General features: G+C 37.3%; 1 protein-coding gene and 1 long non-coding RNA gene across 4 annotated transcripts in view; one reads left to right on the top strand and one right to left on the bottom strand.

Moving 5' to 3' along the window:
* Nucleotides 1-12,496, bottom strand: part of THSD7B (thrombospondin type 1 domain containing 7B) — a 735,307-nt gene that overhangs the window by 1,262 nt on the left and 721,549 nt on the right. The window contains exons 25-26 of the mRNA XM_025430666.3: nt 10,607-10,799; nt 6,931-7,018 (exon numbers count right to left, since the gene is read on the bottom strand). Of these exons, the coding sequence (XP_025286451.1) occupies nt 6,931-7,018; nt 10,607-10,799 (281 nt within the window). The remainder of the gene's footprint in view (nt 1-6,930; nt 7,019-10,606; nt 10,800-12,496) is intronic.
* The window catches only part of LOC125753025 (uncharacterized), a 114,876-nt gene that overhangs the window by 84,898 nt on the left and 17,482 nt on the right, over nt 1-12,496 (top strand). For all 3 annotated transcript variants that reach the window (XR_007403837.1, XR_007403836.1, XR_007403835.1), the window contains 3 exons: nt 2,873-2,953; nt 11,307-11,369; nt 11,490-11,692. This is a non-coding gene — a long non-coding RNA (uncharacterized LOC125753025). The remainder of the gene's footprint in view (nt 1-2,872; nt 2,954-11,306; nt 11,370-11,489; nt 11,693-12,496) is intronic.

Genomic DNA, 12,496 nt, shown 5'->3' with positions numbered 1-12,496 from the left:
CAGAAATTCCAAGTAGTTAAGTGGCAAAAGATTGAGCGCTCTGAAAACTGTGGGTTTCGTTTTTGTGTACTTGCATATTTTATCCTTATTTTAAGGAGAAGCTATCATTTTTTTTTTTCCAAAATCCTAGAAAAGGACTTCATGGAAACAATGAACTTGGTAGAGAGCTACTTTTCTCATTCTTGTTTATACTCAGTAATAAAAGCATCTGTTATTCACTAATTCCTAAGCTGCTGTGACCCCCCACATCAGAGATGTTTCACATGAGCAGCTGAAGCAGCCAGATTCCTCTGCCTTACCCTAGTTCTGTTAGTAAATAAACATGCCTCTGTGCTGGCCTCAAACCTGACATTTAGATGCTATGTCACCAGAGTCTGTCAGGAAACTTTCTCTGATCCTGCACCATGCAGGGTCACTCTCACCTGGCCTCTGTTTCACCTGAGGTTGACAATTTTGCCAGGACAGAAAGGGCTGCTCTTCCTTCTCACAGAGAAGCTGGAGTTGAGTAACCTTGGCAAATCATACAGTGATAGCCCAGATCTGGGGCAAGACAGCCTGCATTATACTTTGTTTCTTAGTGTGGTTGAAACTCAGTTTGCATTTATGAATGTTTATACTTTGAATTTTGTCACATAGTGCCCCACACCTACCATACTGTCTTCTCTCTTCCTTCTTCAGTGCCTTTGCTTTTCCATGCCTTTAGAGCTCATCTCTTTGGGGTTACCCTTACGAGTAGGGAGCCAACTCTTTCCTTGTCTCCAAATGTATTAATTTTACAGTAGCATCTATTATTAATTAGAAATATACTAAATTCCCTGCCTTGTGTTCAGCATTTTACATAAAATATATTAAAATAGCTCATCTCATAAAATATCTCAATTCCAGAACAACCTTGAGAGAGGGGAAGCATTAGGGTCAATACATTTATTTTTATTTTTATTTTTATTTTTTTACAGAGAAGGACTAGAGAGATCACTTGCCTTCCCACAAGTCACTGAGTGGCTGAGGCTGAAATTTAAGCACAACACATAAGCCCAGTCCACTCTCTCTGTATCCGTGCCATTAACTTGGCATGTGGTAGAAACATTTTGTCTGTACATGGGAATTTTTAAGCTTTGAGCTTAAATTAGAAACACATTTTAATGTATACAATTCAGTGGCATTTAATAATATACAATGTTGTCTAACCATCACCCTATCTTGTTCCAGAACTTTTCAAAGAGAAATTCTGTACCCACAGAAGTGGTATTCCTATCTCCCCCACCATCAGCCTCTGGCAACCACTTAACTTTCCACCTCTTAGGGATTTGCCTATTCTGGATATTTCATGCAGATGCAGTGATAATATATGTGGTCTTTGTGTCTGGTTTCTTTTTCTTTATTAAAATGGAGAATTTTGTATTAGGTGAATTTACCACACACAGACATACACACAAAGAGATGCTTGATAGAATTAAAATGGGTCTAAGGAGAATCACCTAATTTAAATGTTCAAATTCTAAAACTATCTTCCTTGGTTTGATAATGCAGCAAACGTAAGAAATTAGAAATGGTTTTAAAAATCCCTATAGGAAGAGCCACAGGTTCCATCAGTGCTCCTGCCTGGCATCTGTGGGGCAGTGGGTGCTCAATGGGTGAAGAGCTGAGTGCTGGGCACGGGCTGCAAGCAATTACCTTCCAATCAGAGAAGCCAAGGAGAGGCAGAAACCTCCTGTGGGATCCTCAGCCTCTAATTTCATGCTCTCAAAAGGTATTCATTGTATAATTATTAGAATAACATTCAATTTAACTTTATATTAATATATATTTCAGTGGCTCTAGTTCTATTGCTTGGCCTAGACTATAGCATAAAGAATGATGGACCCATGGGGATCCCTGGGTGGCTCAGCTGTTTGGCGCCAGGGCGCGATCCTGGAGTCCCGGGATCGAGTCCCACATCGGGCTCGTGGCATGGAGCCTGCTTCTCCCTCCTCCTGTGTCTCTGCCTATCATAAATAAATAAATAAATCCTTAAAAAAAAAGACTCACGGAGTCTTTAAAAAAAAAAAAAAAAAAAAAAGAATGATGGACCCAGCTTGAAATGAGGTCCAGAGAATGCTAATTTGCAGCATTTGAAAGTACTAAGAAATCACACAACAGTTTAGGACAATTGGGAAGTGACAGTTTGTGCATTCACTTTGGTGGTGTTTCTGGTGATAGTGGAGGTTGTCCTAATACAAGACAGTTCATCTGAAATGACAATTGGGATCTTCCCCTTTCTATAGCTCCTGCCTTTTGGAAGGGATGGGAAGAGAGAGGGAGGAAATGTACGTGCTTCCAAATAGTTTTTAACAATCCATTCTTAGTATTTGACAAAGGCTATTGGGCAAAGAGAAATGGAAGAAGAGCTGACTCCTGGGGAATGGGGAAAGGGACAGGGAGGGCTGAATCCATGTATTGATATTGCCAGGAAGACATCTAAATTTGGCCACCCTGTGTGTTAGGCCTATAAAATTCTGCTCCAAATATTTGAGATATTTTTATGAATAAGTTTCCATGTATGGAATTTTGGAGAAAAAGAGGGGTCCAGATGGGGTGGCCCACATGGGGTTTGCTGGGGATCACTGGGATGAAGCCCTTATTTTATTATGAATCTCTTAGATCCTAATATCCTAACTATAAATAGTTCTCAAATGTTGGCAAACTGAGTAAGGTGGTACATGCTGGGTAGCTGTAGCTTTACAAGGCTTCCTAGCTAGGTAAAAAGATCCCTGAGAGGAGGGGCTGTGTGGCAGGGCTGTCCTTAGTAAATCCAGCAACTAGGAGATCTCCCTTTTTTTCCCTTAAAAAATATTAAAAAGAATTTTTTTTTTCTCTTCAACTCTGGTATCAGGAGAGGTGCGACCACCTCACACTAAATCAGGACCTGCAGATGCCTGCCTCATAGGCCACCACCACTCATCCTGTACCCAAGGTAGATCTCTAATCCATCACATTATTCTTGCCTGTTGAACTGAGGTGTCACCTCATAACTCTTCTTAATGGAGCACTCGTGACAGCCACCATCACTTTCGGGGTTGGCACAGGGATAAAGCTATTACGCAACAGTGGCTGTACGGAGATCACTGCATGACACACATTTAAAGTGACCTCTTCCGTGATCAGTTGCATTTTAGCAAAGGATGAACGTGTGAAGCTGGGAAAGCAAACTGATTATCAACTGATGGGCAAACTCTTGACACTTAATAGCACCACTGAATTCAAGCCCCAAGGACCCATCCCCAGGGCAGTAGAGAATAAAGAGCTTGATGAAAGCCTGAAATGGTCTTTGGGTTAGGTAGCCACTCATGAGGGCAGAGCCTCTGGAAGTGGGGGCACTACTCAAACCTGGGCCCAACGAGGGCCCATTTGCTGAGTTGTACTGGGCAGTGCAGAATAGATGTGCTGTAGTTATCTGGAACAATTTTCTGGCACTATGTCTAGATTAAGCTTACCCAGTGCTTGTCTTCACTAAATTGCCTCATGGATCTTTACTGCCAGGGGAGCAGGGGCATCAATAATATTTCAAAAACTCTGAACACTAATGGTAGATGTACAAAGGGTTGTATCTGAACGAAGTAGTCCTTAAGAAGGCTATTTTTCTATATTTTCTCAAAAGCATTTCTAAGTTTTATTATAAATTGCCTTCATCTAAAGTATACACTTAAGGCCTAGAATATTATAGTAGTTCTCTTAGCCTAAGTCTTTTATTTTGGGGAGAAAATATAAAATCTCAAAGACTGTCATCTTCTAACTCCTCTGCAAGCTATTTAATAGAAGTAAATGCCATGAAAGTATCTATTTGGACTCTATCTTTAGGTAACTCATAAGTAACAGTAAATGGTATGTGTTTTGATATCAATAGGTCTGTTCCCAGGTCTATAGCTTACTTGGGAAACAAGGAGCTTCTAAAAAATATGAAAGCTATTGATGACACATTGAATCTAAAAAGTTTTTAGGATTACTCAAGAGAAGGAAATTACAGACTGGAAGACCAGTGGAAAGAGAAACCTTCTGGGCCTAGGCAAACCTAGAGGTGATTTTACCAGGCTGATGACCTCAGAGAAGTTATTGAACTTTTCTGGGGATCACTTAGCTCTCTTTAAAATAGGTATAACAGTAAAAACTCAATAGAGGATGGGAAAGGCAACCTATGTATAATATTTATTTATCCACTATTCTACTTTGGGTGGTAGAGGCAGAAGATATTTATAGAAATTATTATAATCACAGCCTTGAGTAAATGCCAGAGAGGAGAAATGGCCAAGTTATTCTAGGCTGTTTGATGAGAAAATGCTAGCATTTGAGTTTTACTGGGAAGAACCAATAGAGTGTCAATATCTAATGATGAAAAACCATTCTAGATGAATGGGATAGGAGGAGGAAACCCTGGAAACAGAAGTCTCCTTGCAAAATTAGAAGGTAACACTATAAGTACCCTAATATAAGGTTCTCACAAAAAATTATCCTCCAGAAAGAGGTGGTAGCCTTATATTCAATACTTATAACTTTTTCATATAATGAAGAGTTTATAATATAAAGAAGTGCATAATAGACATCAAAACTACACATGCACAGTACAAATAAAATGATGAACTTCTCTAATGCATGTGAATGGGTATGTGGGGTCTTGGGATAAAACCTCTGAAACAGCAACACAAATAGATTAAAAGTGCTGTATCTCAACAACCTGGATAGAAATGAAGATGGTAAACTTGAAAACCTGTGGAAAGGAGTGATCTGAAAGATGGATACAAACTTTGTTATGAAATATGATAGTAGAGAAAATGAGTATATTATAATGAACTAAAATAATAGAGGATTGATGGGATTGTAGAACTAAGCACATAGGTTAAATATTCCAGTAGGAAATTTACCATTTTATCAAAATAGTTTAGTTTTTAAAGGAAATATTTTTTTTTAATGTCTTTAATGAGAAAAATCTATCTGGGCTTACACAACACACCAGACAGACTGTCCAAGGCATATGGAGATAGAAGATGAAATTGCAAGGATTGTTCAGCCTTAAATTATAGAAGACTTTAATTGGCTGGCTAGGCAGCCAAAACATGACTTTCATTTTGCTGTCAAAGGAAGCCCCTGATGGTATCTGAGTAGGAGAGGGGCTGATCATCTGGCTAAATTTTAGGAAGACTATTTGGCTGTAGACAGCAGAAAAGAGCATTTGTTTTGAGTCCCAATATGTAGCCATTGTGCTACTCCCAAATAGAGATGACTAAATCCAAGCACTGAAGATGAAAAAATAGATGTGAGAAATACTGTACATCAATATTTATGTAATTTGGTCACTAAAAAGGGAAAATTGCATTGATCTTTTAAAAATTCTCTAGAAAATTGTTTCCAGAATTCAGTGATGTACCTAATTAATCCCTAGAGTCATTCAGAAAGGGCCTCAATAAATATTTATTGTTGAAGGAATAGAGAAATGTAGAAAGGCAAATTTAATGACTTTTACTATTAATTACTATGTCCCCAATTCCAAATCCTATGGTTCCCTCTTCCCTAGAATACCTAAGAGATTAAACATTAATTAACAACTAGAATCCCTCCAAGCTTTTACAGAAGAACAAACTATCTGATTCCCTTACACTGTGTTGGGCCATTACTTTCAGAGAAGTTTCTGTCAAATCTTCATGTCTTTTGTTGCAATATAAGATATTTTCCTCCTTTTCTAATCTTTTCTAGTGATGAATAGACCCTATCACTGTAAACCTCATATAAGGCTTTCAACTTCACATTTGTTCATTAAGACAGGATCTAGGAATACACACAAAATATATCAACTGAGACATAAAAATTGGTTAAATCATTTGATTATAGGGTGAAGGACTACCTGAAGGTGTTACTTTTTACTACAGCACTATGGAAAAATTAGTTGGGTAGAAATCCAATTTCAAGAGATTCAATTTAGCACTAGCACTATAGGTGGCAGAAAGAATTAAAGTCATCTTATTTTCACTGATCCAGAGCAAAGATTTAAAAACCTGTGTGACCTTGGAAACATAATTTGAGGCTAAATATGACTCAAATATGAATATTTGAGGCTACATTTGAATCAAGATTAAAACTTGGGTAAAAACTCTCAAGGAAATACTTTAATAGATTATAAGGATCTCAGTTTGGAGAAAAAAGCAAAGTAACCCTTTGATCTCATTAAATTTTTTTTTTTTTTTTTAAAGGACCCTTTAGAAATTTTGCTTGGGAAGCTAATAAAATATACTCAACACACTTGAAAACATTCAAATGTATTTACTTCTGTCTGGCTTCAATAGCAACTCATCAACTAAAATATATTCTATACAGTAAACCAATAATCATTTTCTGAGAATGATAAAATTTTCAGGCACAAGTCACTTACAAAATGGGGGTCTTGGAATTGACAGAAAATTTTCTCTCAAATCTGGTCAATGTGGATAAACACCTGGCTCTACTACTTAAAATGTGCTAAACAGGTTGTTTGAACCCACTGGTCAAGATAGGTCAATTTAAGAATTAGAATGATCTAAAGTAATAGCTCTTAGCCTTAGCTGCATTTTAGGATTACCTGGAGTGCTTTTAAACATCTGGATGACCTGGCCACAGGCAAGACTAATTAAATCAGAATCACTAGGGCTGGGGCCCAAGTATCGGTCCCCAGCAGGTACTAACAGATGCTAAGGTGCAGTCAAGGCTGAAAAATAATTTATCTCTTATATCTTCTGATATTATTTGAAAACTACATAAAAGAAAGTTATGTCAAACGAGGACACTAAAGATAAATTATTTCATCTATTCTGTTTATAGTTATTTGTGGGTTAAGAGTCTAGTTATAATGGCCAATGACACTTTAGTATAATATGTAACTTTCTTTAAGAATATGGAATACAAGCGTTTTTGCTTGTCAGTACTTACCAAAGAAGGTAGGAAGTAAATACTAGGAAAATCATTATAAGAAAACCTCCACCTGAAACGCCATAAACCCAAATTTTTACTCGGCCATCTGTTTAAAAATAGAGATTAAATAACAAGTTTAGCATACAAAAGTCTTCTCATCTGAGTTTAATATTTATCATCTGAATTCTGAGACTGGCATAAATCACAATCAGTGGAACTACTCATATGTGACAGCTAGAAAATGTCCGACAAAGGTGAAAATGTAAAATGTAAGTCTATCAAATTTTTCAAATGGGAAGCACCCAACAATAATCATTACTTCATAAAATCTAACATTTGTCAGGCTTTTTAAATATGTTTTTATGTGTGTATAGTCTTATATATATATATAATACAAAAGTATTGCAATACATTTGGCAACACCGAGAGAACAAAAAAAAAATTTTCTTTTTAATTTTTATTTATTTATGATAGTCACACAGAGAGAGAGAGAGAGAGAGAGAGGCAGAGACATAGGCAGAGGGAGAAGCAGGCTCCATGCACCGGGAGCCCGACATGGGATTCGATCCTGGGTCTCCAGGATCGCGCCCTGGGCCAAAGGCAGGCGCTAAACCACTGTGCCACGCAGGGATCCCGAGAACCAAAAAATTAAGAGGTAATCCTGTATGTAAACAAAATTGTTACATCACCACTTTTGGTGATTTTGCTTCCTGAAATGATGTTGAATGAACAAAATCTATATGCCCAAATATGGTAATAAAGTCACCAAATTATGTCAAATTGTAACCACACATGTAAAGTAGACATTATTTTTGATGTCCCATCTGACAGAATTAAGAAAAATAAAACCAAATAAGTCTGATCTATTTATGTGAGCACAGTTAACTGGACTGAGAAGACAATGCCTTAGCATCCCAAAGGAACTGCATTCCTTTCTGAAGCACAGATACACACAGAAGATTCATTAGACTACATGAATATAATTAACTGCAGGTCCAAAAAACCATATCAGCATCATATCTGAAAGGCGTATGCGTGATGAACAACTATCAAAGTGTATTGTAAGCAACACTTGTTTGGAATAAAATCACAATTACATTCAATTATATTGTCGCTACCCATTACAGTTTTTGTTTACACTTTAAAGCCTCAGTCAGGTTTTAGAATGAGGTTTCAAGGTTAGTAATGATACTTTTCTATGGTCATAAAATTTTTAACAAAGCTTTGATTCTGACCTCTTTGAAACACTAATGATGAAATCCCCTCTTCTGAGATTTTTACACTTGAAAAAAAAAATCTTCCCTGAGTGAGAAAACACCTTTCATCTTTTCACTCCTAAATCTCACAAACCTGAAGTACTTGGAGGATTCAGTACTTTTAAATCCCAAGAGTAGAGGTATGTGGTCCATGTTACTTAAAAAAGAATATAACTTTTTATAATAACATAATGGATAGGATCAAACTTCAAAGTATTAAAAGATGTGTAGTGAAAAATAAGTCGCCCTGATACCCTCTCTCAATTCCCGAGCCAAGAGCTATCACTGTTACCAGTTTCCTTGTGAAGCATTTTAGCTCCCTTTGTATATGCAAACATGAGTACATGCATACAAATACATAACACCTTTTTTTTTTAAAGAAATGCAAATGGCATATATTTTGATTTGTACTTTTTTTAAAGCAATTTTCCATGCTAGGTCACAAGGCAGGTCTCATTCTTTTTAATATGAGACATTGTATAATTGTATCATATTTTCTTTTTCCTTATTCTGCTTATACATAAGTATCAATGTTTTCCTCATGAGGAGAATATAAATTGGAGCAAACTCTAGAGAGACATTTAGGCAATATGTATCATATTTTGTAAAATTTCTTTTCTAAGAACTCATCATACAAATATATATGTGAACAAAATGGTATTCATAATTCATTTACATTCTCATGAGGAAAACATACATATATATATTCACATGCATACAGTTACATATACTAAAAAAATAATATATATATATATATATATATATATATATATATATATATATATTTACATGCATACCACTATTGAGGTTTTAATTAGCCACCCAAAGGCTAAGGACCTCATTTAGGGAATTGAGCAATCCTTTCTCTAGAACCTCACTCTAATTCTCTTCTGGAACTGGAGTCTACAGGCAGTGGGTGAGCCTGGCTACATTTTAGATCACACTTCCTTCAGATTTAAAGCTACTGCTAATTTAATCACAAAATGAATGAAATGATTTTAAAATCTATGGCATACCCAAATATATACAGTGGAGTCAGAAATGCATAAGATACCGTAATCATTCTGAAAAGTTGGATGAGGAGCATGCATCTGGTTTCTCCTACTAGATCTAGTGTCTTTTGAGCCCCAGGCTCTGGTTTTTGGTTCATTGAAGTACATCATTAAGGCACTTTTGATTTGTAGAGGCCTGGGGTCTGGGAGGAAATTTCCAGGGTATTTTTTGCCTGAGCTCTGTCTGCCTTTTTCCTCTCCATGCCCTGTTAGGCCACTTTGCTTAGTTATTAGTAGAATTTTGTTTCCTGGAAAAGGTACTTATGATTAGCACCAAGCATCTTGTTTTCATTATCTGCATACTTTACAAGGGGAAAACTGAGATAAATACTATGAAAGGGCTGAACGGCCCTTCTTTTGGATCTTCCTATTACTGGTGGTAAGACCTTGGTCAAATTCATTTTCTCTGTTTCAGACTCCTAATCTCAAAAATGGCAATGATAGCATCTCATTAGGTTTTTGCAACCTAATGAGATCATTCATGCAATGTAACCAGCACAGGATGACAGGGTACACAGAAAGCATCTAACAAATTTCATTTCTATCTTTGTTAACCATCATTTCCTGGGACACCTGAGTGGCTCAGTGGTTGAGCATATGCCTTCCGCTCAGGGCATGGTCCCAGGGTTCCAGGATTGAGTCCCGTGTTGGGTTCCCCACAGGGAGTCTGCTTCTCCCTCTGTCTATGTCTATATCTCTGCCTCTGTCTTTTTCTAGGTATCTCATGAATAAATAAATAAATAAAATCTTAAAAAAAAAAAAACCACCAATTTCTGAGCCCTGTAGGCCCAGCACTCTGTTAAAACTCACAAAAGTTCTGCAAGGAAGGTGACTTTGGACGGGTTTCCTCACTATGAAGTCAATCGAGAGAGGTGAAAGCGTTACACTCAATCACAAAACAGGTACATTCTGAGCCGTGGTGCCAAGGTCTGTTTCTGAGATTAAGGCTTTTTACTGTTCCAACAGCATTTTTCAAACCACATAGGGTCCCTAGACATTTCCTAAGGTTATCTGCAGGTTCTTGATCTATTCCAACTTTTGCTCTTAATTTCAATTCTATATACACATTTGCAGAGGTAATTTACAATGAAAAGATCATTTTAAAAGTTACTATTTGGGGACTTAATTCCATATCTCAGACTGGGGGTAAGAGAGACTTATCTTCATTTATCTTCACCCAACCATGGGAACATTTTACATTTAAAGGGACTACCTCTTTTTGACACTCAAATCTGGGAAACCTTGAATTGGACCACATTACCTCTTCTGTCTCACCTCTTTCTTTTTCTTCTTCCCTCCATTTTTTCTGTCATAAGTAGTGGTGACAATATGAACCCCAATGCCCCATGAGAAAACGTGTATGTTTTACTCTTAACTGAAATGTACCTGGATCAAGGGCTTGAAGTGACCATCCTTTGAAAATGTCATGTATCTTTGAATTCACAGGTCTGTTTTTCCCTGCAAGGTTCTTCGCATCAGCTTTTTTATCATCTGAGCCGGGTACTTTCATGCAGTAATCCAGGAAACCATTTGATCTCATGATCTCTATATAGCCCTTCTCACAGCCACAGACTCCACCCTACAGCATACAAAATAGTTTCATGGTTACACAGTGGTGAAAAAGAACAATTTAAAAGCTGGAATCATTTAATACATGTGCAATGTGTTATGGCAATTTGGGGTTTTTCAGCAACAGAGTTGCCAGAGATGAAAAACCAAGCAGTTCATTTTTCCAAATTCCTAAGTCAACCCTTTGTTTTTAAAGATTTTATTTAATTATTCGTGAGAGAGACATAGAGAGAGAGGCAGAGACCTAGGCAGAGGGAGAAGCAGGTTCCCTGCAGGGAGCCCAATGCAGGACTCAATCCTAGGACCCCTGGATCATGACCTGAGTCAAAGGCAGATGCTCAAACACTGAGCCACCCCTTAAAGACATCATCAGATTTCTCTACAGGTTGACAATTCTTACAGCTTGTAAGTAAGAAATCACGATTCTTTGTCAACGGAGGGCATTAACTCCATTCTTTTTCTCTAGTACAGAGATGTTTAATCAAATTATCCTCCATTCTCCCCACAACTCTTTCAGATTCCTGCCCACTCATTCGAACCTGCTGCCCTTGATGCTGAGAAGTAAAGCAACAGGGATTATGTATGTAGTGCCTCTGGGCTTCGTGCTCTTTGATGTCTGTTACTGTGCCAGCTGCTGAATGCTGCTTACCACCTTCTACCATTGATCACTAACTAGTCTGAACTACCTCTCTGCTTGCAGGCTTGGTTTTGCACTCAAGGAAGGCAGCCTAAGTGGAGAAAAAACAGACTTCACCCAAGGCACTTGTTCCATATCCTTCCTTGTAGTAACCTGAGTGTCACATTACATCCAAGTTGGCATTATGACAATGTGTCCTTCATGCTTGTCTGTGAATTCCTGGTCATTTTCATTGTACAATAAACCTCTCCAAGATGCTGGCTATGGTGAGTTACAGCAAGGATTTCTTTCTGCCTTTAGAAGTGAAACAAAATAATTGCTCTTCCATCCTCCAGCAAATATGGAACAGAACAAGTTAAGCATAAAATTATGACTCTGTATGACTTTGCTGTTGTAGTGCCTTACCTAAAACTATTTGGCGTTTTTTGAACAGGCTCATCTGTTCACCCACTCAAGTTTGGGTGAGTCTTAAGGGACTATGTATTTGGATCACTGATTGTTAACTGAACACATGATTTTAAGGAGCAGTAAATAGTAAGTATTAGATACTAAATAGATACTAAAACTAAAGACTAAAAACTTAAACCTCAGTCTTCTACAAAAGGAAAAGGTCAGAAAACTAGGATAAAATAATTAGTAATTGCCCATTGTTTAGTAAACAGGCAGCATTCCTATAATAGTGACATTACAGCATTTCATTTGAGGATATTGCACGGTGTTCAATAGAGTGCTAATTAAGACAATTAAGATCACCTCTCGTCTAAGGGAAAAGCTATAACCAATCAGGTGTGCCAAAGGTTCAAGGCAAACGGTATTTATATTTTATTAAAGAGGGTATCTGGACAGGGGGTGGAAAGCTATGACTTCTATTTTGCAAATGTGATTAGTATATGAAGTTTTGCTGACCTCTTTTCTCCTCTATAAGCTTAGGCATTAGTTTTTCCGTGGTAAAGATTTAACCCACCTTGAAGTGAAAGAGCCATAAACTAGGACTGAATAATTAAATTATTTTTAACCAGCTCATTTTTGGAAAGAGCACATAAGAAGAAGAAACTTGTTTCTTTAAGGAA

This window comes from Canis lupus, chromosome 19 (assembly GCF_003254725.2).
Source record: "Canis lupus dingo isolate Sandy chromosome 19, ASM325472v2, whole genome shotgun sequence".
Taxonomy (NCBI): Eukaryota; Metazoa; Chordata; class Mammalia; order Carnivora; family Canidae; genus Canis; species Canis lupus.
The sequence above is the reverse complement of the archived record's forward strand: the minus strand, read 5'-3'. Positions and strand labels throughout refer to the sequence as shown.